Raw genomic sequence first — 24,745 nt, 5'->3', positions numbered from 1 at the left:
CAGCCATGCCTCCTCTGCAGAAACGCTGTGATCAGAATGAAAGCAGGCTGCATGTCTAAAAACACTTCATAACTGAAAACAATTATTGGAATTTAAAACAAAACAAGAACAAAAACAGCCTGTACCCAATGCTCCCTTCTCTGTGACCCCCTGCCCTCCTGCAGTTCTCCAGCTCTGGACCTAGAAATCCTCATTGGACGGCGCCTCCCTTCAAACCACCTTAGGGCCAAGGAGCTGGGGACCCACCCAGACCAGTAGGCCTGGCCAAAGCCAAGCTGAGTTTGCCAGATGTGCAGCCCAACTGACTTCAGCTGCGTGAAAAAAAAATGCCACTGCTTGATTATGTAAAATCCATCTGGATCCAAAGCAGAAAATCCAAGTGGGAAGGGCCCTCAGAGACCATATGGTCCACCCTGCTTTGTCTACTGCTGAAGAAACTGGGGCCCAGAGATGGGGAGCAACTTGCCCAAGGTCACTCAGCAAGTACATGGACAAGCAGGGGGCTAGAACACGTGTCCTCAGGCTCCAGAACTCCAAGTCCTTCCCCACTCTCCACACCACCACCCCTGGACCCGCCTAGCCTGGTCAGAATGCTGGACCTAGAGCTTGGGGGCCGGTTGGGCTCCACTCCTAGTAACACGAGCAACACAAACTCAGTTCAAACATTTCCTGGGTCCCCAGTGCACACCAGGTGCTGGGGATGCCAAGATTGAGGCGGTCTTTTTGTAAGGAACACTAAGAATTAGAATGTCCTTGCTACGGTCTCCCATGACCCATAGAACCCCACAATATTCCCCAATAGAGAGGTGTGGTTAGGTCAGGTCCCAAACCATCACCCCGTCAGCCCTCAGCTTGCTTCCAAACACATCTCATGCCACAGGACCACGGGCACTGTCCACCTCGGAAACCCCAACACCGAATAAGGAAGAGCAAACAGATGGGACCTAATGTGAAGATGGCCAAACCTTCTGACCCCAAGTGGAGCCTCACAGCCTGACAGTCAGAGGCCTGAGGCAGGAAGTCCTCTGTGTTGCTTTCTAAGGGGCCAGGAGTGGGGGTGAAAAGCTGGTCCCTCACACCCACCTTGGAGTGCTCAACTAAATTTAGCACCAACTAGGGTTGGAGTCCTGACCAGAAAACCAGGCTGGCCACCTTGGGGCAGGGTTTGGCCAAAGCTGGATCAGCCAACCCAGGCTGGCTCCTTGGTGCAAAGCCCCTCCTGCAGCAGAGCTGCCTGCCAGGCCGTGACCAAGTAGGGGAAGAAGTGCAATTGTTGGCAGGAGATAAAACCATGATACCATCTCTATTTCCCTTCTAATATCAGAGTGGCCGCCTGCAAGGTGCGCGAGGGTCAGGGCCGGCAATCAATAGCTAATACTCCTGTTGGGAGCCGGCCTGCTCCGGAAATGGGCAGCCACTACCTCCTTCCAGAGAGATATCCTTTCCCCGCAACAGTGACCCAGCCCGAGCAGTTCAGCACCCTGACCAGGAAGGACCTCATCCACCTTCATCTGACTGATGGAGAAATGATGCCCCTTGGGGTGGGAGTAGGGGTAGGGGTCTAGCCAAAGTCACCCAGGAAGCAGAGAGGCTGGGACACAGCCCCCTGCTCAATGATCCAGCAAGCTCTTGATGGTTCACCCTAACTGGGGATCAGAGAAGACCTCAAGTCAAGAGGGTGGGTCCAGGAACTTCCCTGGCGGACCAGTGGTTAAGAATCCGCCTTCTAATGCAGGGGATGCAGGTTTGATCCCAGGTCGGAGAACTAAGAACCCACATGCCGCGCGGCAACTAAGCCCGCGCGCCACAACTACTGAGCCTGTGTGCCGCAACTAGAGAGCCTGTGCGTGCCGCAACCACTGAGCCCACATGCTGTGGAGCCCACGCGCCACAACTAGAGAAGCCCACACCCCACAGCGATGAGCCCGCACGCCGCAACAGAAGATCCTGCAGGCTGCAATGAAGATCCCACGTGCTGCAACTGAGACCCGACACAGCCAAATAAATAAATATTTTTTTTTAAAAAAAGGGGGCGGATCCGAAAGTTACCTCTGTCTGATGGTAGCTGGTAGTGGCTTAATAAGGACAGGAATCAGTCTGGGCTTTCTGACCACACACCCCTGAATGTCACATGGGAGGGCCTAAGAAGTATGTCTGGAATTAGGCCTTAACCATGGACAATTGTACCAAAACAGGAAGTTGGGAGCTGCCCACATATCAGGCAGACCTCTCCTTGCCCCAGACTCAGGCCAAAGAAGACGACGACGGCCTATTTAAAAAAAATACAGCTGGCTGTTGTCCACCTCTCCTGCCACAGTGGCCTGCACTGGGCACCCAGATGCCAGCAAGCAGCCTCAAGAGGGATGCGCACAGGTGGAGCCTGGTACCTGGGTGAGCTCTGCCCACTAGGCAGGAAAGCCACATCCGCACTGTGTCAAGGGCAGCCATGGCATCACTGGTGAGGATATGTGAGCCTGTGAAAGAAGTCCCAACCAGAGAGAACACCACGGGAAAGACCACCAGCTGGGTGCAGAACACCCGTCTGCGGTGGCCAGGAAGGCGGCTGCCCCTTGGCATGGATGACCCTCTCAGGCAGTAGCCCCTTGGGTTTCTCCTCTGGGGAAAAGGGAGAAGCCTGTCAGGCTCCTGTCTCTCTTGGGTTCATGGGTTTCCAAGGCTTTGAACATCTCACTCTCTCTTCGAAGTCTGGCCCCTCTACCCAATGTCTGTGGCCTTACCCCAAGCCTCACCCGAGGCAATGCCTGGTCTGGTCCAACCTGAAGCCTATACACCCATTTCCATCCCTGGGACAAGGTCCCAGTGTGGATCATATGCTAGGAATACATATAGACACATGCATGGCCATCCAGTGCCTTGAGTTTCCATCCCTAAATCCCTCTCACTCCTCTCACCGCCATCTTGGTAGGCGACCTGCTGTTTCTGTTGGGGAACACCCATACTTCACTGATTCCCTTTCTTGGCTGGTAAGCAGCATGTCCTAACCCTCCTCTCCTGGGAGTTAACATCAACCATAATGTGAGACCTTGCAAAGCAGAAGTGTCTTCCAGGTCACCTCCTGTCCTGGGAGGAAGTCATGTTAACATCCCCTAGAGGTGCCTGTCCCATTTTCACTAAGATACCTCCAGCGCCAGGGAGACCCTGCCTCCTGTGGCCCACGGCTCACGGTGAGATGCACACGGCGCGAAATTCTGGCTGTCACCAAGCCAAAGGCTCCTCAGACTTTGCCTCACTGGTCCCAGTTTTGAATTCATGAGCTACACAGAGAAATCTCTGCCTTCTCTTCTAGACAACAACTCTTTCCATACTCTTATCTGGAAGAGCTAACCTTTCAAAAGGTGTGGGGAACTCAGGCAGATTCTCAAACCCGGCCACAGACAGGTTGGAAAGAATGTCACACTCAAGAGCTTCATCATAAAAGTTCCTTCCGGCCCCAGATGCCGATCTCTCTCTGACGGCCTTTCCCAGTCTCAGTCTGGTTTAAATCCAACGAGTTCCCGGAGGGGACAGCAGAGATGGAGGAGGAGGCGGGGTGAGGGTGAGGCAGGTGCACCCACCCCAGCAAATCAGAAAGCCATCTCCCCACACCCCGCACCCAGACAGCCCAACAAGGTGTCTTTCAGAGAAGACCAGGCTCTCAACCCACATGAGAGCTGCTCCTGCCTTGGCGGGCAGAGCACGGGCACAGATGCTTGTGGGACGCCGTCTGTGATCACACTCGGAAAAAATCAAGTGGTTAACCAGAGGGAAAGGATTCCCAGACCTGCCAGGATGGTGGGTTTTTTGTTTTTTTTAGATTACGCCTAAGGTTTGTAGTTTTTGGACAGGCAAAGTAAACAGTGACAACGACAGCAGCAACAAAACAGAAACAAAGAACAGTTTACTTGTTTAAAAAAGAAAAAAAAGCCTTTTGTTAAAAGACAGCTCTACACGGACTTGGAAGCAGCCCGCCGCAGCCCCGACCAGGGGTGGGCTGTGTCGTGAGTGCGAAGCTGGTGTGAAGAAAACAAACTCCGGCAGAAGTGACACAGCACATGCAGGAGGGTGTCTGCTCTCCGTCTTTCTTTTCTCCCCTCCTCGGTTTTTGGAAGGGGTGGAGAGAGGGATAGGATGGGAAGGGTCTGAACCAGCATAAAGCAACTGTATTTAGACCATGGCAAACTGAGCTACCACTTACTTCTCTCTCTCTCCCTCCCTCCCGCCTGCCCGGGGCCTGGTCTGGAGTGAAAGGAGCGAAGGATGGAGGGCCCAGCACGTACCTGAAAGAAACCTGGCGGGATGGGGCCTCCCGGCATCCCATCGTTGGGGGGAATGTTGCCAAGCACGGGGCTCGGGGCGGCGGCTGCGCTCTGTGGGGAAGAGAAGGTGGAAAGTGAGAGGCCGCACCCACATCGAGAGATGGGGAGTTCCCACCCCCACCCCACCCACCCACATCCTCCACAGACCGCCCGCCCCCCCCCCCCCCGCCAAACACCACCTTCCCAGGTGTGTCACTCAGTGGGCGAGGGATGAACTCTCTGAGCCTCCATTTCCTCATCTCTAAAATGGGAGGACAATGCCCACCACGTGCACACACGCTGCCGAGCAGCAGTAGCTGTTATTGACCAAGGATGCCCTGGCTTCCCCCTCGGCTGCTTTACGAAGCTCCTTCAGGGCAGGCGAGGTGCTTCATAAATGCCTGTGCCCTCTCCAAGAGGCTGGCATGTTGTACAGAGGAGAAGATCAATAAATACGCACGACTTAGTGAATAAACAGACAGCCCAGCTGGGAAACGTCCCCAGAGAGGGTGGGGGCAGACAGGCATGTTTCTGGCACCGTCTGGGTCCTGGGTGCCGTAGATGGGGTAGGCTGCACGATGGGGAGACTGTCGTTACTTTTCCTTTTAAATGCTTGCTATTCTGGCATTTACCTGGTACATCTGCCTCAACAAATGCCTCCCGGGGTGAACAGACGTTGCTCTTCCCAGCCTGGCCTCCTTCCAGACAATCTGTGTCCCACCTGTTCACGTGGCCGGCATGTCTGTGCCTGGCCCTGTGCTCACATGGGAGGGTGAGGCTGATCAGGAAGCCCCAGGCCTGACTGGCCCACCTGGGCCCTGCTCCTCCCCACCGACTCTACACCTCCCAGGGGCTCCTCCTGCAGGAAACCCACTTCCAACCTCGAATGTTCCCACACCCCACCAGGACTGAGCCTCTGAATCACCAATCATCTCCCAGGGGTCTGACTGGTTCTCTGGGACGAGAGTGAGCCCCTTGGGGTCAGGAAACAAAACGAATGCAGCCTGCCATCAACACCTTGAAGGAGTCACTTCTCTTGTCCCTTCCTCAGCCAGAAAACAGGACCCAGAACGCCTAACTTCCAACTTGGGTGGAAGGGAATAAGGGAATGTGTGAATCCCCCAAACACACTGCATGCAGCAAGAAAACAGACAGCCCCGGGAATCAATACATTGGGGTTCAAGCACTGTTGCCTGTACTAGCAAGGGACGACGATGGCAAGCCACTCAGCCCTTCTGCACTCGTTTCGTGTCACTGTGGTCCTGCCTGCTCATAAGGGTTGGGGAGGATTAAGCAATGGGATGGGCTGTGTTTTGTAAACCAGGAAAGCTGGTAATGTGGAAGCAAAGAGGATTCAGCAGGCCCACAGTGGCTGTTTTAACAGACCCCAGGTAAAAAACAGGGTGGGATGGGGCTGGCTACTCCGGCCCAAACTTTCAAAATGATCCTGCGTACAGAAAAGCAACACTCCCTGTAAAGAGATTCTGCCAACTATCCTGTAATGTGTTACGAACACCCCAGAACACCAGGATCAGGTCTTCCCCTTCCCACCTCCTCAGCTTGGAGGAGAAGCCACACCTACCCAGGCCGAGCCCCTGCCCCAGGACTATCCAGGATGAGGGTCGTCTGGGGGAATATGCCAGGTTATCCATTAGCTGCATTGTTTGTTTGTGGTTGGTGGTTCTGTGAAAATGCAACTTTTCATGATTTACAGCCAACGACTACTCCTCAGCAGCAGAAGCAGAAGAGTTTTTTTTTTTTAAATAGGGGGAGGTAAACATCCTCCTATATTTTCTTCAAGTTCTTTCAGAGATCGGTTTTACGTTTAACTCTTTAATCCTTCAGGAACTTATTTTGGTAAAGAATACGGATTTTACTCCTCAGTCAGTTGGCTCAGTACAATTTTTCCCACTCATTTGAAAGCAGAGACAAAAATTCTTACACAGGCATGGGTCTGTTTCTGAGCTTTTAAAATTCTGTCCATTCTAATGAACAGAGTTTTACAATGTATTTTATTATCTCCTTCAATTCTTTAGTGGAAGTTTTCTTGTTTATTTTTATTTACTTATCCCCCCAAACTTCCTATTGTTTATAAAAGTCATCTTCCTACCAAAAGAAAAGAGTTCTTATATATATAAAAATTTGGAGGAGAACTGACACCTTTCCCAAACAGAGGCAGGATGTGATCCTCCCAGGATGTGATCTTTCTCCAATTATTCACATCTTTGTTGAAGTCACCAGTCAAGCATGGTGACTGGACCAATGGCAATGATCAGAAAGGCGGGTGAGTGTAGGCGATACATCTGGGAAAACCAAAACCCTCTCTTGCCCTGACTAAATGTTTTGTTCGGCAAATGTGGCACTGACTTGTTCTCAGGGTGAGGATGGAGAAGATGGAGCTCCTGACAACAGTGTGAGAAGGATGGAGTGGATGGCCCAACCCTGGGCGGGGTGGATGGCGGGGGCCATCTGGCATGATGCTCAGAAACGAGCAGGGTATTTTCACACCACCTCTCCCTGAACCCCCAGGCGGCCTTCTGAGGCAGACATAAGAACCCCGACTTTACAGATAAGAAAACAAATATCTATATGGAGAGCAGGCTGAAGGAGGCCTTTTTCTACTTGTCCTCCTGAGAGTCCACATCTACTCTTCCTCAGCCTTCAGCTCAAAAACTATGCTTTGTTTTTAAAGAAAGATCTGGAAAGCTTCAGCAACTCAGTTCTTTAAATTACCATTTATCGTTTAATATAAAACACTTGCCTATTATAAAACATAGCAAAGTAAACAGAAAATTAGTCACTGTATTTTGTTAAATAATGTCATAAGCACCTGTCCCCCTCTCGTTAAATGGCCAAAGAAAACATGATTTTTCAATGAGCCTAATATCATTATTCAACCAATTTAATTAACAGGGCATTGCATTCGTGTTTGCTAACTTAGTAGGTACAAAATCTTATCTCTTTGATCTCTTTGGTATTTTGACTTAATCTTTTGGATCACTAACCTTTTGAAACGGTTTACACTGGCCATTTAGTAAAACAAATGGCAAATCATTCATGTCCTTTGCTATTTAGTTATTTGACTTTTTTCCTTAGTGATATGTAAGAGCTCTTTCTATATTAAGGATATAACATATGGATATCTTAACAATTTTTTAAAAACCTCTTAAATGAAAACTTGAACCTGGGCTCATGACTTACTAGGCTCCCTCACGCCAAGATCTCATTTTCCTACGAAATCAGGAGTGAGCCCGTGGTCCTTTGAATGTCAGGGCTGGAATAACCATGGTTCTAGTAAATGGATAGTATAATTCATTGACATCTGGGTGGAGAATGGACTTTTGCTATCCTCCAATGAAAGGAAGCTCATGTTAATGGTGACTCAAGTGTCAGGAAGCTGAGGAGATAACTTATCCTTATCCTCTAAAGGCTCTTCCAGCTGTAAAATTAAGTAGCTCTGCAGTGCTTAACCCTGTGTCCTAGAGTATGACAATCATTGCTATTCTTTGATTTTGAAGTGAACATGTGCTCCTAATGGAAAACTTTCAAAAGAGCAGAAAAGGACAAAGAACAGAATGAAAGCAGCAACCAGTGTCATAGGGTGACAAAAGGGTTAAGAAATAATTCTTGCACATAAAACCCAATCCAAGGGCCCCCCCTCCACATCCATCAACATGACACTGCCCTCACCCCACTCCTCAACAGCAGGGGCTGTTTTACCCATCTCTAAGACCCAGAACAATGTGAGGCATACAGCAGGTGTTCAATAAATGATTACAACTTTTTATTAGTCAAAGACCGGCTCAAACCTGGCCATCTGAAGCCAGGCTTTTCCGGATTGCTAGGAATTGGCCTCTCCCTGCGGTTTCCAACTTGGAGTTAGAACTCCATTAAAGCACTCAGCAAAGCGTCTCATGTGAGTTTTCTCTAAAAACACAAAACCCAAACCCAAACCCAAACCCAAACCCCGTGACATTCACTGAGGCCTACACATCGGGGCTGCGGTAGGTGCCCAGGATGGAACTCCCCACTGGAGCAGGGGAGGAAGGAGTCAGAAGCCAGAGACCACCTGCGTGGGCTCGGGTCCTGGCTGGGAGCCCGTGGGCAAGTCCCTTCTCTCTCTGGGCCTCAGTCTTTCCACGTGTCGGATGGTGGAATTAGAGAAGGTGACCTCTAGGGCTCTTCTTCCAAGGTGCTCTCCCCAGCCCAGTCCATACACCCAGGGTGGGCAGGGACTGGAAACTGCAGCTCCTGCATGAACAGGAAGACCCTGAATTTCAACTCTTCTCCGTTCATTATAAAACACTCAGAGGTCAAAACTTAAAAACCGCCTAGAAACCTACTGTTACCGAAGCCTGCAGATAACAGCTGATGACACTTGGGCTCTCCCCTGCACCAACCGCACCCCCTAGCAGCCCCCCTCACCAATCTTTACCCATATATACATACGTGCATACATGGACTAAAAAAAGCAGAATCAAATAGGGCACGCAGTTTGGTAACTCAGGCATTTTTTAAAAACTAACTAAAATTCTTTTCTAAATAGAAAACAGGCCTTGCACTGAGCGGTGTGGCCCACTCCAGCCAGCTGCCTCCTCCAAGCCTCCGGGATACTGTCCACTTGGAAAGCCTGAGGTGCCTTCAGACATCTGCCTGAAGCTGTGAAAATTCTCCTCCCTGTAAAGTATTTTATTTTTGTTCACAGCCAGGGAGACTTCCAAGGAGGGCTCATCCTACAACTTTCTCCCTAAAGAGTAGGGTTTCTTTATGATCCCAGGGCGGTTACACAGCCACCGGGGCTTAGGGGTTCCCTGCAGCCCCTCAGCCTTGTTTGTGTGCTCCAGACACACGTCAGCTGGTTTCACACATGCCACTCCACCTACAGGCCTCCTCTGCCATCCAAATATGGTTGTCAATAGTGAGGGGAGATCCAGACACCTCCCCTGGAGGTGTGCGCCAGCCAGAATAAGCACATTCTCCCCCCACCCACCCTTCCCCCCCGTAGAGATGCAGGGCTCAAACCTGGGGCCTCGGGATCTGAGCTACTGGGAGGAGGCTTGAAAGCTGTGCTAGGGAATCTGGACTTGCTGCTCTAGGCAACGGGGAAGAGTTCCCAGCAGAAGAGGCCCAGGACTTCTGAGAATCCCACCTGACCCCATCTTACCCCGTGCCAGGCATCCCAATGCACCACTGACAACCCACCCACCACCACCAGAGTACCCAAGGCTCCACAAATGAATGGAATTGGCAAGTCCTGGATGTGGTGCTGGGCCTTTTCCTCATTCCGTAGCAAGGAGTCCCCTGCGGCTCAAGGAACAACAGGGTCAGTCCAGAGGGACCAAGTGACAAGCTCCCAGGAGCCTCCCACCTCAGATCTTGTAGTATCTTGTGGTAGGTGACAAACATTCATGCTTCCTTCAAGAAGGGGAGACCTGGGAGATGTTCCCTACAAGATATTACCTTCCAGCCTTACCCTGAGACCCCCAGTTAGCCTCACTCACAAACTAGCATGGGAATCCCCCCACCCGTTTTTATTCTCTTTTTAAAGTAGTTCTATGCACATGAAACTCCTGGAAAACTGAATAAAAACATGCTCAGAGTGAACGGCGGGACTCCTGCCAGGTCGGCCAACCCCTCCTGACTGGTTTACAAGGCTGCAAAATGGAACTTTGTTCTGCAAATCCCCTCCCTCCTCGCCCCACCCCAATACTCAGGCATGTAGCAGCACGGGGCCCACATGTGAAACCACCAAGTGTAGCCTTCCTTGACTGCAACTCAACACAGGCCACGTGGCCAAGCACTCAGGACACCAGAGGCACGTGGTGTGTGGTGTGTGGCTGTGTGCTCGCAGCTGGGCAGTGGAGGACTCTTGGGGGGCGGGGGCACTCCTGCACTGAGAAATGAGGCCCTTTGAGGGATGCTCGTGTCCCGGGGAAGGAGGGATGCTTACACACGTGTCATCAAGACAGAGCCTTCAGCATTCTGTGCAAAATACTGGAGTGACCTGGGGCCCTCTGGGCCAAGTTTCCTAGAGGGAATTTTAGCAGTATCAACTGACTGAAGATGTAGCTGAGGGAATGGAGGGAATCTCATCACCCAGATGGAAAGGCCAAGACGGACAGAAGGAAGGTCAAAAGGGGAAGGTAAGGAAGAGGTCTCTTGGTTTTGTGTGCAGACCACAGAAGGGAATGTGTGAGAAAACACAGAGCTGTTGCTACGTGAAGAGACAGAACCAGCTGGCATTAAAAATAGGTTCGGATGACACACGGGAGTGAGCGACACAGGGTCCCTGCCTCCAAATAGCCAGGGGGTCGTCACGTGCACGAAGGAATGGGCGTCTCTCCCATTGCCGCGGGATGGCCCTGGGTCCAGAGGTAGATGCTCCGAGCCACAGAAAGCACAGGAAGCAGTGGGCCACGCCACCTCGGGGTGGCTCAGCGGGGACAGGGCACAAGCGCACTCAAGGTCAGAGTACCTGGGTTTCATCTCTACTCGGCCACAACAGAGCCATGGGGACTGCCTCAGCCTCCCCTCTGAAAAGGGGAGAGCCACACCACCCAGCACCGCCTGGCGTTTTCTGGGGATTATTAGGAGAGGAAAGAGCCCTGGACAGAGGATCCTGGGATCAGGGTTCCAGCTCAGGCTGCAAACCACCTGCTGTGTGACTAGGGCTAGCCTTCCTGCTAGCCCTGCCCCCGGGGCCTCTGCTCAGCTCCCTGCCCCCGGGCCTCTGCTCAGCTCCAAGCAAGGCGGCTGAGGTCCTGCTGCTACAGTGAACCAAGTGGGCATCACACTGAGCTCTCAGCCAAGCAACCTGAGAAAGGGTGACAAAAGCCCCAGCTCGCACAGCCAGGCCATCAGGCCCAAGTGAGGGCTGTCCTGACACCAGAGCTTCTTCCCCAAAGTCCCCATCTCACTTCTGTCTCCCCTGGGCAGAGAGGATGGATGCAGGAACGCAGAGAGGGCAGAGAGAAGCAAACGCCTTTTTATCCTGATTCCAGAGACCAGGAGAGAAGGAGGGGGGTACAATTTACTCCTCAACATCCCTGGGAAGGTGTCACTGCTGTTTACCGGTAAGAAAACAGGCCCAGAGAAGTGCATTATCCTAAGTGTTCTAACTTTAGTCTCTCTGTCCCTCCACCCCCAATTTCGGCCTGAGAAACCCAAATAATGCACCCCCCCCTCACTCTGCCACCAACCCCTGCAGTTCTCAAGGAGAGTTCTGTGTGCTTTTTGATGCTTATGAAAAGAAACGACAGACATCATTACAAACATAAGGTAAGCACAAGGCATTCTCTACATCTGAGATCATCCACATGTTTTTCTCTTCCCAAAGTAGACTGGCCTTCTAACTCTGCTCCTTCCGGCAAGTATTTCACTGAGCTGGCCTCCACTAAGGGTGTGTGTGTGTGTATGAGTGCACGCGTGTGTGTAGGAATGCAAGATCTCGGTGAAGAGTCTGTTGGATCTAATAGGCAAATTACCCTGGGAAGAGAAGGAGAAACAAGGGAGGTGGGGAGTTTAAAAAGGTTACGAGTGCTTTATACATGTCCATGCGTTCAGCAGACACTGGCTCCTGGGCCGCCAGGGATGCACTGTGCCTGCCGGGGTGGGAGATGACAGAGGCTCGGCTCTGCCCTTAAGGTCTAAGGGATGAAATGAGTCTCCGCGAGAGAACTGAGGGACGTGGGAAGGTGCTCCGGGCGGGCGCCGCGAGGCGGGGATTAGGGGGATCAGGGAGGCTTTATGGAAGAGGTGGCACTCAAGCCAGGGCCTTAAAGGACGGCAAGCCTCGGAGATGCAGGAGGTGATAGAGAGGTGAGAGATTACTGCTGTCATCTTAGCCCTCCCCTGGAACCAGGCCTTCTGACAGCTTCTCCTTCAGAGCATAAATCCCGCCAGGCCTCTGCCCTCCCCAGAGCTCCACTCCATCTCATTGACGGGGTGGGCGTGGGGCTTACCCACTTCCCCTCCCCCAGAGGGAGGCTCTTCAGAAGAAGGGGGGCCAGCTGCCCACCCAGCTCGCCAGCTAACCTCGGTGCAGCTCATCCCCATTCTCCCAACAACCCGGCAGGGACTACAGATGAGAAAACAGAGGCTCAGGGACTTGTCCAAGGTCACTCAGCTCGGACCAGGCAGAACTGGAAGTCAAGCCCAGACCTTTTAGCCGTGTTCCGGCTTCTCTGGTCTGTTTTGAAACTGACGCTTAAAGATGCTGCCCAAAGGGGTGGGGGGAGAGGTCCAGGCTCTAGGCCCAGCCCCTCCATTCTCCAGCAGCTGGGGTACACGGGCACCTCACTTTACCTTTCTGAGCCCTTCATCATCGTCTATTAAGGGGGGGGGGGTCTCTACCCTGGGCAGGGGTGTGGGGAACCTGAATATGACTCCTCAGATAAGGGGCTCAAACTCCTGAGCCAGCGACACAGCACCAGGTGGAAGACAGGCGCGTTTGCTTTTTACGATTCCATGAACATGGGGCAGGCCAGAGCATGGAAAGGGTCAGGGCCATCAGAGGACAACGTCCTCGGCTCGACAGAACCCAGTCTTCTGAGGAGCGACCTCTCTCTACTTTTTAAAAAAATGAAACAAAGGCACCCCAGTGGGAACATTTCCAAGAGGAAGAGGAGCTGGCTTCTCTGTGCTGAGAAGATCATGGCCACCATCCCACCGGGCCCTCCCCATCCATCCCAGGAAGCACTCAGCTTCTTCTTGGAATTGGATCAGAGGGCATCACTTGTGTGAGAGGTGGAGCCCCGTGTAATTAATACCTGGTTATGCTGCAGATGCCAGCCAGAGTGCCCTCCCCCGTGTGCAATCACCTCCCCAGCTGGGCCGCGTGGCAGAGGGCGCGGGTCCTAGGCGTGTACACGTGAGACAAGGGAGATTAAGGGCTATAGGTCCCCCCTGCAAATGAACAGTGAGGAGTGGATCAACAGCACGCTGTTTGTACAACGCTGATTTTCTTCTTAAAGAGAGATGAGCTTCAGGCCCTGGTTTACACCATTAGCAAAACACACACACACACACACACACACAGACACACACACTTCCCACTGTCTTAAAGGAGCCTCTTACAACTGCAAACATGTCATAGTAGGCCAGTGACAGCTCCTTAACAAGAACACTGGCAGCTGCTTCTGCAAAGTGGAAAATTCCCTGGCATGGGCCTGCACACATGCTCAGTTCCAATGACAACTTAATCCTGCCAGGACTGAGGTGTGCAGAGAACAAAAAAACCACCCACTTCAGAAACTTTCTTTTTTTAAGTTTAAGAGAAATCGTTAAAGGTATGGCCCCTGGAACACCTTTCAAGAACGGGGACCCACACTTTGCTCAGCTGGCACCAGATTCAGCGGGGACAGGGTCACCCTCCCTCGGCTCAGCCTCTGTCCTGACAGGACAAGGTGCACAGTCTGAAAAGTTCACCCGGGTCCCCTGACCTCAAAGTGGGGAAGTTTACACTTGGCTGGGGAGGGGTGTGTAAATGAAGGAGCCGGGAATCCTTGGGCTCTCTTGACAGGCCAGGAAGGTCTGTAGGCACACGGGCTCAGCGCTGAGCAGATGCCGCCTAAGCCTTTAAAGCGAGCACTAATTGCGCTAATTTAGCTAACAGTCTCTGTTTCGTCCCCCATGCCGGTCAAACAGGGTCCTTTGGTACTGCTGGAGAGATGCAAGCTGTTGGCCTTACTGTTATTTTGTCAGCCACTGAACGACTCATTGGAGTCATTAATTGATTTATTACTGCTGCCTGCTCAGAGGGTTTAGCAAATAAGGAATGATGTAGGTCAAAACACAAAGGAAACTGGACCAAACAATGCCACGAGAAGCTGGGCACTCAGAGTCTGCCGCTGTCCACTTGGGCAGCCCTCCATGCCCAGCTGTCACATGGGGGACAGGCTCTCCTGCCTGCAATCCGGGTGCCAGCCTGCCTCCAGCTCAGGTGTCAGTGCTGCCCAAGAGGCAGAAGGTGGAGAAGCTCATCTGGAGGGCTCCTGGGCATCTGCCAGGCGAGCTCACCAGCAACTGGGTTGCAACACCTGGGCCTGTGGCTCGGCCCTCCAGGACAGGGAGAAGCCAGGGAGAGGGCCCCAGCCAGGGCTCTACTCCCCCGGAGATGGCATGCTCTGGCCACACCTTCCCTCTCTCCCTGTACTGCCCACAGGAGTGACAGGACAGCAACAGCTGACAGTAACACGCAACTCCTAATGCCTGGCCCTTTTGTACTTATCTCTGATCCCCTCAAAGTCCCAGGGGGCAGGTGGCATTATCATCCCTATGTTACAGAAAAGAAAACTGAAGCTCAGAGAGCTGATCTGCCCATGGTTCCACAGCAGGCCAGGAAGTTAGCAGTCCTGGGATCTGAACCCAGGTCTACCTGACTTCAAACCCCACATTGCTTCCCCTCTATCAAATTCTTTAGCTCACACAAAACGGCACTACAGTTCGGCCTCAATGATAACGCCCCAAAAACTAGCTAGGTGAATGAGAACAGGGCAACCCCCGCCCCCTTCTCGGAGCCCCAGGTACCTCATTTATAAAACGACAGGGTTAAGGTGGGTGAGCCCTGAGGCTACACGAGGAATGAGATGACAGAACTCAGTCCCTTCTACTCCCCACCCACTGCCCTGGCCCCCTGCGATGCTGACGGGTTGGCTGTGCCATCAACACACGCCTAGCGCTCCCTTCCTTCTGTGAAGGCTCCTGCCTTCCCTATGGTTTCCCCTGCTGCCCTACCTGCCCTTCAAACCTAAATGCAGCAGGTACAGGAAGTCTTCCCAGGACAAGGCCAGGCACCCAGTAGGTGCACAGTGAAGGTTTGCTGCACTGGATGAGACTGGAGAAAAGTACCCGTGTCCTGCCCTGCTCCCAGTCCCCGGGGCTCTGAACAAACACAGGGAGTGGTGTTGAGACGAGGGAGCCAGGACGGGGATTTACAGAACTGTTAACACCCCCAACAAGAGGATTCACGAGGTCACAGATCCTGGAAACGTCTGTGTGTGCACGTGTCTCTCTCTGTCTCTGAGGCAGGAACGGTAATAGCTCTGGAACTCAGTGTCCCTAAGGAACCAAACACAGCCAGTCTGACTGACTCAAATTCTGTGATTACAGGTATCAGCCCCTCAAAGACAATTCATACCCCACGCTGCCTGCTGGCATTCTAGAACAGAGCCTACCCTGGCAAGCTTGCAGGAGGCCCACTAAGGGTGGTGGACTGTTTAATTTGCTCCAAAAGTGATGCAGAGGGGCTAAAGAGGTAGGTCCTGCATGAACTAAGACGCACGCTACTTCAGTCCTCGACACAGGCTGGCTGGCAGAGCGGGTTTCTGCGGCCTGTTGAGGCCTGGCCAGAGCGCTGCAGGGCAAGGCGGGGCTGCCCTTCGGAGGTCATCACAAAGAGGTCCACAGATATTTGTTGAGTGTCTACCAGGCACACAAGGCAGGGCTTTCTTGTTAGCGTCCCCCCAAAATGGGGCCAGAGCGTGCAAGGGCACACTCAGCCTTTTGGATCCTAGTGAGAACACTGATAAGGGGGTAGGGCCAGGAGCCCAGCCTGGAAGGACCAGAGATGACCTGACCAGTCAAAGGCTTCAGAGGGGCCAGGGGACTTTATCTACTGAGACTTCTGACCCAAACTTGGCTTCTGAAACATACACGAGATTTCCCACAGTGGTCCAAGCCCAACTCCCCCCCATCAATCCATACGGTATTGAAAGCACAAAGGAAGGTCTTTATACAGAGACCTTCATCAGGGTCCAACAAATTAGATCCTTTAAGCCCCATTAGAAAAAGAATAACCTATTACTATTCACATATATTTAGTACTCTCTAGCTTACAAGGTCTTTCTTTCACCCAAAGTCACTTGATGAATATGCTCAACCACCCCACCGCACAGGCCGGCCCCTCTCTCTGGAACACTCTCCTGCACTCTCTCCCCCTGGGCGATACCTCTTCATCCTTTATGTGTTCCTCATCACTGCACGTGTCACATCTGACTGTTAATTCCTTATTAAATTAGCCAACTGTCTTTGCAGGGTCGGGGGCCGGAATGGTGTGCACAGCATAGAGAAGGTGCTGGCTCAGTAAATATTTTTTTGGATGAATCAAGTTCTTGCAGAAATCCTGCTTATCAAGAATAGTCGCCATGTCCACAAGGTCAAACTGCAAGACTAGCTAACTCAGTCAGCAACTAACTTACCATTTGGCTACATCCATACAATTACCTTCTCCCCTCCAAACGATCACACACACACACACACACACACACACGTGCGCGCACCCCACCATCCCCACACACATCTTAGAACAGGCCGTTTCCTCTGCCTGTAAAACCCAAGCTTTGGGTGTTCAGAAAACCTGGGTGCAGGTGCTGCCCGGCCTTTCTGGCAAATGACGTGGGCGGCCACTTCTCCTAGAGTCAGGTCAGTAAAATGAGATCATCATTATACCTCCCCTCCCAAGACAGCTGTGGAGACAGCTTAGGTTAACATCTGGGCAAAGCATCTGTAGTTCCAAGAAGGACAAAAGCAATGCGAGGGAGTGGGGTGGCCTCTAGGAGCTAAACTGCCATTGTCTATCATTCCCACTTAGGAAGGAAGCCAAGCCTGGGCCCAGCGGGCTGGGTGCAGCTGAGGGGACCGCATGGTCTTCATGAGTTGCTGAGATCTAGCCACCTCTCCCAGCCCTCTGGGTCAAGCCTCCCTTCCATCTCCAAAGCAGAGCCTGCTATTTATTCTCAGACAGGTTGGATGCTCCGGTTCTCAGCCTCCCTGAAGGCAGATGTCTGCTCCGCTGGCCCAGGGAGCCACTTTTTCCACAGGCTTCTTAGAGGGGCCAGAGAACTGGCCTACTACCTCAGGGCTTGGAGACAGGCAGAGGTGGGAGGGGCCCCTCCTGGGCCTGGGCGGAAGGTGAGGAAGACATCAAGGCAGACTTCTCACCCTGAGATGCCTTTCTCTGTGTCCTAGAAAATGCACCCCACAGACAGAGGAATCCTCTGCCAATGTGAGGACTTTCCTTCGCAGCTGGACCCTCCAAGCCACAGGTTTGAAAAAGACATGGTTCTTGGAATCAGAGACAAGCCACAGAGCAAGCCCTGAGCTCACTCAGTAGGAATGCGTCTTCCTCCTCCTCCTCCTCCTCCCCCTCCTCCTCCTTGATTCAATCCCTCACTTGACCGGGCAGAGAAAAGAGAAGGGTAAGAGGCAGAGAGAAGGGGGGGAGGGTGGGCAAAGACCAGGCTCTCTAAGCCTACAGGGACCTCTGGCTGCACCCCTGTTCTGTGCTTACCATGTCCTGAGAATGGCTCCAGCTCCTCACCAATCAAGTCTCAGCGCCGCCCGGCCCCCCACCCCCGCAGGACACTGTTTGTGCTACTTTTACTTTCTCTGCTCAACAAGCTCCTCCACCACCTTCCCTTTATCTGCCTATAGAACTCCTAGTCACCTACCCATACCCAGCTCAAATGTCCCTGCTTCCCAGCCCAGAGCAAGCATGAAAGTCCCTGAGTAGGTTCGTGAGCTAGAACTCCATGTTAGAAGATACCTGCTTCCACCTGCAACTGTCTCAACAAGGCATCCAATGGAACATTCAATACCAATGAACTCCTAACCAAGGGCTGCCATGGTAAAGTGAACAGAGCACTGGACCCAGGGGAGGAGCTTCAGCTCCCCAGCTCCCTGGCTAATTCAGAGGCAGACACTTCACTTCTGTCTGGAGATGCTCTCCCCCAATACAAGACAATACCTCTACTGGGGTTGGCATGAGTTAATGCAAACAAGGAGATAATGGAAGGGCTATGATCTCATCTCAGCCTCTCTCTTCCTCCCATTCCAACCTCCCTCTTTTCTTGTTCCCCAAGCTTCAGCCATGAGAAGCACATGCTGGTCCCCAGCCTTTGCACATGCCATCCCTCCACCCAAAATGCCCACCTCCCTGCTGGTGTCTGCCATTCCAATCCATCCATCCCTCATGCTGCCCTGGGTACTGGGCAGGATGATTTTTTCTTCTTCCAAGTCCACGTGAAACTCTGTGACTCCTCCAACACTATCTACTTGGCCTTATTACATGGACAAAGGCTATCTCCCTGAAGGACTACTGGTTCCAAAAAGTAGAATCCAAATATTTATTATGTCTAATAATCAATAACCACTGAATGACTTGGGGCTGTGAGAGAGTTTCTGGACAAGGCTAGGTCTGGCTCTTCTGGGAAATTTCTTCTTGTTTTTCTCCTTTATGAAGATGCAACTTTAAAGAACAGAACATACTCTCATAAACCCAAATGTCAAAAGGGACAAAGAGGGGCCTTATCTTCCAAAAGTTTCCATGTTTCTCTTCTCAAGCAATCACTGGAGAAGAGAAACACGGAAACCTTGGAAAAGGGTTGAATATGAATCTTAGTTCTGTTCCTAGCTTGAAAGGTGTTAAGTCACATAGACATGGCAGGACCATCCTTAAAGGATGATGACCAAGCTTTCCACTCTGCTGCAAATCTGGTCTAAAAGAGTCTGGTTTTCTTCTACTTTTGTCTAATTGCGTTTGAGGCTGTGGTCTGTCTGGTCTTCTCCACTGAAGACAGGAGTTTTTAATCAGATTTGGGAAATCCACAGGCCTTCAGAAAATGTGAATCTAGAACCTTAGAACAGGAAGAAGTCCCCCAGCCCCTCTGCTAATAGACACAGCCTCGGGCCCACGGACCTGGGTGGAGGGCAGGAAAGGTCTAAGACCTGGGTCTCCTAAGACGTCATGCCTTGGCAGTCTTATCTAGAAAATGGGAATAATACACCCTGCTTCACAGAGTTTGTGAAAGTAAAGCTTCTGCTTCCCCCGGAACAGTGCCAGGCCTACATCCATCAGGTGCTCAATAATTACTTTGTTGAATGGACACTCCTTCTAAACCCTCCTCTCCACTTTTTCTCCACCGAGGATGGCCCATGCCCTGTAGGGACCAGGTGGGAACTGCTTACTTGTAGAGCCTCTCAGTGCTCCCATCTCTGCCCCCCCAAGCTTGCTGGTTCTGCTTCCCAGGAACAGAAGTAACCCACCACACTACGTAGGCGCCAAAGGAGGCTGGTCTCACTTAATCCTCCCAATAGCCTGCTCCTTTGTTTCCTATCCGATCTATCTTGCCGATGAAGACCACAACGGTTACGTGTCTTTACAAGGTCACGCTTCTTCCTGGCTGGGTCCAGTCATCACACACCTACATACCATACTCCCTCCAGTGGGAACCAGAAGGAAGACTTCAGTCATGGAAAGGAAAGACTTTAACCCTACAATCAGGCCCGCCAGTGCTGGCACCAGTGTGAGGCAGGTTTCTTCAACCTTAACGTGCCCATCTGTGAAATGGGAAGTCACCATTCCCTGCCTGGCCTACCTGACACAGGAGTGTGAAGAAACAAACAGGAAACTGGGTGTGAATGGAAGGGCAACTGCATCCCCTGCCCCCAGACAATCCAAGGGGCTGGAAAGGAAGGGAGGACACTATAGTGACAAAGGCTTGTGGCTAGGAGTCACTGGCTGGTTGCCCCCATGAGTCCCTTCCCCTCACCTATAAAACAACAGGGGTGGATTCGACTCCTGGTTCCCAAACCTGGCTGCATATCAAAATCACCTTGGGGGGAAACTTCCCTGGCGGTCCAGTGGTTAAGACCCCCGTGCTTCCACGGCAAGGGGTGCGGGTTCGATCCCTGGTCAGGGAACTAAGATCCCACATGCCATGTGGCGCAGCCAAAAAAAAAATCACCTGGGGACTCTCAACAACGCAGCCGCTGCTCCCCCGAGGCGGTAGGGATCCAGCTTTGGGGAGCTCCTGGATCAGATGACCCAGAAGATCCCTCCTGGGTCCGGCCTCCGCCCTGACCAACCCCCGGTCTGGGGGTGCCTAGCCAGATGGGCAGCCTCTTCTGCCCCTCACCCTCCCCAGCTAGGCTCCCAGGAGGCCTGCAGGAAGCCTCTGGATGCAGGTCGGGGCTTAGACAGCCGCCCAAACAGGTACGGGCCCAGATTTAATTGGCCTCTCGGTTAAGCTTTCTAATCTCATTAAAGCTGCCTCCATCATGCAGACCATGGCTCTGAATTTAATAACAGAAGAGCACTGCCCCGCCCCACTGTAAGCTGATCAGGTCTGGGGAGGTCTGAGAGGACCACTCTGGACCCAAGGCCCCCGGCTGCAGTCGGACCCCTCTGGGCCCTACCATGCCATGCTGCCATGCCGATGGCACACACTCAGACTGAAAGAAGAAGGGCACACTGCAAAGGGGGCAGGAGGGAAGGAAGTGGGAGAAAGCGCTTAGAGCAGGGGTGCAGGGCCAGACCTGCCTACCCCACCCTGGAGAGCCGGCGCTGTCTCCACGACTCGCAATAAATACAAACCACCAAGTAATTGTCTTCATCTTATCAGGGCGCAATAACGTCAGGAGACAGCAGCCCTTCTGGGCAGAGTGCAGGCCTCACAGCTGCCATCCCCCATTCGTTCTGCAGCTCTCGACCCCGACTTCATTCACAATGGGAGGGAGAGAGCAGAGGCCTGGGGTTTGGGGTCCACATGGCTCCTCTGGCAGAGAAGCCTTGTCCTGCCCCCCACCCTTACCCCACCCATCCCGTCCCCCTGAGAGGAGGTACACACAGCCCTTCCCCGACAAGTATGTGAGGAGGGCTGAGCAAGGAGCCAGCTCGTGGACATCGGCTCCAAAAACACCACGGTCAACGTGTGCAAACATCCCTGTGCAAATACACATCGCCCACTTCTCGCTCATCTCGCGCTATCTAAATATATCCCGAGGAAGTAACTTGGCAGTGATGAGAAATTCTGCAGTGGCTCCAAAGTAGCAACAACAAAACACACACATACACACACACACACACACACACACACACACACACACACACACACACACACACACGCGTACTCTGCTCTGTTCTGGGTGCCATGCTGGGTCAAGGACAGGCGTGGAGACACACACACACAGGCGATAACCGCCCAGAGTGTGTTGGGGGCTCAGTCTTAGTGGTCAGTTATTATTAATGTTTAACAGGGAAGACGAGATCTTAGAAGGGAAGGGACTCCGTGCAGGTTCCAAGCTGGATGAGCACAGATGCCCTGTCCAAGGGAGATGCCTGGGGGCACACCCAACCGAGTACACACACACCCATCCCTACCCCCTCTGGAACTCGCTTTAAGACACTGGCATTTCCCACTCCACTTGCCAAGAACGGAGCCACCCTGCCCTGCATGATCCTCCAACCCCTGGAAACAAAGGCAGCAGTCATGGGGGTAGGCTAGCACACTGCAGGCACTGGTCCCATGCCTTCCCCCACCCCTGCCATCTTCACCAAAGGGGAAATGGAGGCCCACAGTAAGAGACAGACACGCCCAGGACCAGGCCAGGGCGCTCCTTATTCCACCACACTTTTGCTCTTTGGATAATCTAGATAGAGGTGGCTTTTAATTTTTTTTCAGTGCCTTCAGCAAATCTAGGCTGTTTACAATCCCCCCTAAGCCCACCATCTTGGGCACAAGGGCATCAAATTATTAAGAAAATGTGCGAGAGTTGGGGGGTGTGGGCAATCCTCCCAATTCTCAATAGGCCAGTTCTCAATAGGCCGGGCTGACTCCCAGCTTCCACACAATACCCCAGGCCACGTCTTCCCCACCCTTCAACTGGACTCGCTCCTCAAGGCCGGATCAGTGCACCAGCCTCCTTGCTGGTGGATCTGCCCCAGTCGTCCCCTTATCCCTCCTCCTTTCCCCAAGCAAACCTAACCAGGCCACTAACAGGCAGGCTCACAACCTCAGAGGACCCTGCTCCAAGCTTTGCGCTGCCCAGCTGGGCCCTTCACAGCTCCGGCTCCGCCCCCCCAAGCCTTCCTTCCTGAACGTGGCAAGTCTTTTCAACCTTCCAAGCGTTTATACAGACTATTCCCTTACCCTGGAATGCTCTCATCTCACTCTTCCCTTTCAGTCATCATCTTCTGCTTCTTTTTTTCTCTTGGGGACCCACACAAAATGCCACCGTGCCCAGGAAGCCCTCTGGGTCGAGCCAGGAGAGACTTCTCTTGGGACATGCAGTGACGGGGCCCCGTGCAGCACCATCATCATCTGCTTACATGCGTCTTTCTCACTAGACCATCAGATTCCAGAAGGCAGATGGCCTCTTAGGCATCTCCATACCCAGCTAAGGGTCCGGCACACCAAAGGCATTTCCAGGCCAACACAACTTCCAAAAGAAACTTGAAGTCTCAGAACCAACACCAGAGACATGGTTTACTCCAATTCCAGCTTTTTAAAGTCAGGAGAAGGAAGGCCCGAGGAGGATAGGGGAGCGTCGACATCACACCGCTGGTTAGCAGTGCTGGACCGGTGGCTGGCCAGGGTCTTCATCGACTCCTCCAGGTCGGCCAAAAGCTCCTACAGCAAGACCCAACTCCGGAGATGGCTACCAGGATGAAACATCCAAGAAAGAGGGGCATCAGACAGGTCGAGAGGCAGCACGGGAAGAGCTGGCTCAGGGGCTCTGGAGCCTAGCAGCAGGGAACGCACCGGGCAGCCTGGAAGCCCCAAGCGGAGACACTGGCCCAAGTGTCCCGAGCAGGTGCTTAACCAAAACAGGAGGAAGGACTGAGGACGGGACCTGGCACGTGAAGCACTCAAGAAACATGTGCTGCTGCACCATTAATGGCACGAACGACCAATTACATACCAACGCAACACAGGATACCGCGCAGGCCTGCACCCAGCTCCGGGATCCCAGAGAAAGTAGGATTATTTCTGCTGGGGTGTGGGGCAGTCTGGGGAGGTGACATCTGATCAGACACCATCTGTTATTTTTCTCTAATTGCTCTACATGTGTAAAATTCTGATTCTAAGCTAGAATCATGGACTCCAAGAGGCCGAGACCACGGCTGCTTCCCCTGCCTTCCCCAGTCCCTCTCTCCAAAACACCCATTCCACAGCAGGGCTCCTAGCAGAGACTGAGGGACCCCGACAAGAGGGACGGCCCTTCTATTTCAAAGAGGAGGTAAAACCAGCGCTGGTTCCCCACAAGCCTGCTTTACCTGCAAAAGCTTCCTGAGCCCAACGAGAAACCCAGCAGCGTCCACGGGCACTACCAACACCCCCATGTGCCCTGTGTCCCCGGAGTGGCATGAAGACATGGGCACTCCTAGGCTCTACCGAACACTTCTCTGGTCTGCCGGGTGGCGCTGGGTATCTTACACACTGACCTACATCCCCCCCCTGAACAAGCCTGCATGATAGGAATCACAATTCCCACTTGACAGACTGGGAAGACAGGCTCAGACAAAGGTCCCTTGACGAGGTCAGTGGCAGGCCCACACGGAGTCTCTTACCACATCACACAGCCCATAGGACCCATTCTCTGCCAACAGCTGCCTGCAACAGAAGCCTCACCAGGATCGCCTGGTATGAATTAGAGCCCACTCAGACACCCCACTTGCAAGAACACCAGATCAACTTTGCTTTCCCAGCACCAACTAACCTGAGGGGCACCCCGTACCAGGTGGGGTCATTCACACAGACCACACCATACCCCAGTTTCGACGGCCGCTCCCACCTTCTCACTTTCCCGAGGCCTCACTCCCACCCGCCCCCAGCCACATCCCAGTTTCCAAAGAAGCCCCAAAGAACACAAACTCCAATTATTCCCTTTCTTGTTTGAATAACGGCCACTTCACAATTCTCCCTTCCATGCCAGGACCCTCGCAGCTCTGAGCGGGCGCTCAGGCCAGGGAGAGAGAACAAACGGGAGGGGGATGAAAAACACACACAACAGTAAGCTCCAACCCAAACAGAACTAATCCATTCAGAGCCAAAGGAGGCCAAGCAGATGGGAAGCCGGCATCCCCCAGCCGCCGTCACCCCGGGTTCCAGGGCCTTCACCACAGTGTTGTAATTATAAAGGGTGACCCAGCCACATGCTCCCGGGGCCGTCCCCAGCTCCCAGGCACCCGTAGGCAACGCCTTCATCTGGTTGTTTGGGTTTAGAGCCCTTTCCGAGCCTCCCCCAAATCATACATGCAAGGCAGCGGCAAAACACCCCAGCCTTAGGACACTTCCACGGGAAGCAAGGAGGCACCGACTTTGTGCTTTTCACTCTGGATTCTGCGACTCTTAGGACTCTGGGCAGGAGGCGCAAAACCCCCCCAGGAGCCCCCCACCCCCATTCTTCTAGCCTGGTGCCCCCGACCCTTCCCACGTGAGTGATGACACCTTCCCGTGCATGTGTCCGTGTGTCTGTTTTCCCCTCCAGCCGGTACGCATGAGGGCACCTCCAGTGCATAGTACGGGGCAAGGCTCTGCAAAATGTATTCAGATCTCCTAAACGAATACAGATCAAAACTCTGATTAAATATAATATGGACATTTTTACTCCTTTAAATCTGTTCCCTTCTCTAAACCGTAAGCATCCTGAGGGTAGAAATCTGTCTCATT

General features: G+C 52.8%; 1 protein-coding gene across 15 annotated transcripts in view; it reads right to left on the bottom strand.

Annotated features, from left to right (window-relative positions):
- Positions 1-24,745, bottom strand: part of SSBP3 (single stranded DNA binding protein 3) — a 163,859-nt gene that overhangs the window by 45,787 nt on the left and 93,327 nt on the right. For all 15 annotated transcript variants that reach the window (XM_082358382.1, XM_082358390.1, XM_082358389.1 and 12 more), the window contains one exon: positions 4,278-4,367. In XM_082358382.1, the coding sequence (XP_082214508.1) occupies positions 4,278-4,367 (90 nt within the window). The remainder of the gene's footprint in view (positions 1-4,277; positions 4,368-24,745) is intronic.

The sequence above is a fragment of the Balaenoptera borealis genome (assembly GCF_965194805.1).
Source record: "Balaenoptera borealis genome assembly, chromosome: 1".
NCBI classification, from domain to species: domain Eukaryota; kingdom Metazoa; phylum Chordata; class Mammalia; order Artiodactyla; family Balaenopteridae; genus Balaenoptera; species Balaenoptera borealis.
Note: the sequence above shows the minus strand (reverse complement) of the source record. Positions and strands in the feature narration are given on the sequence as shown.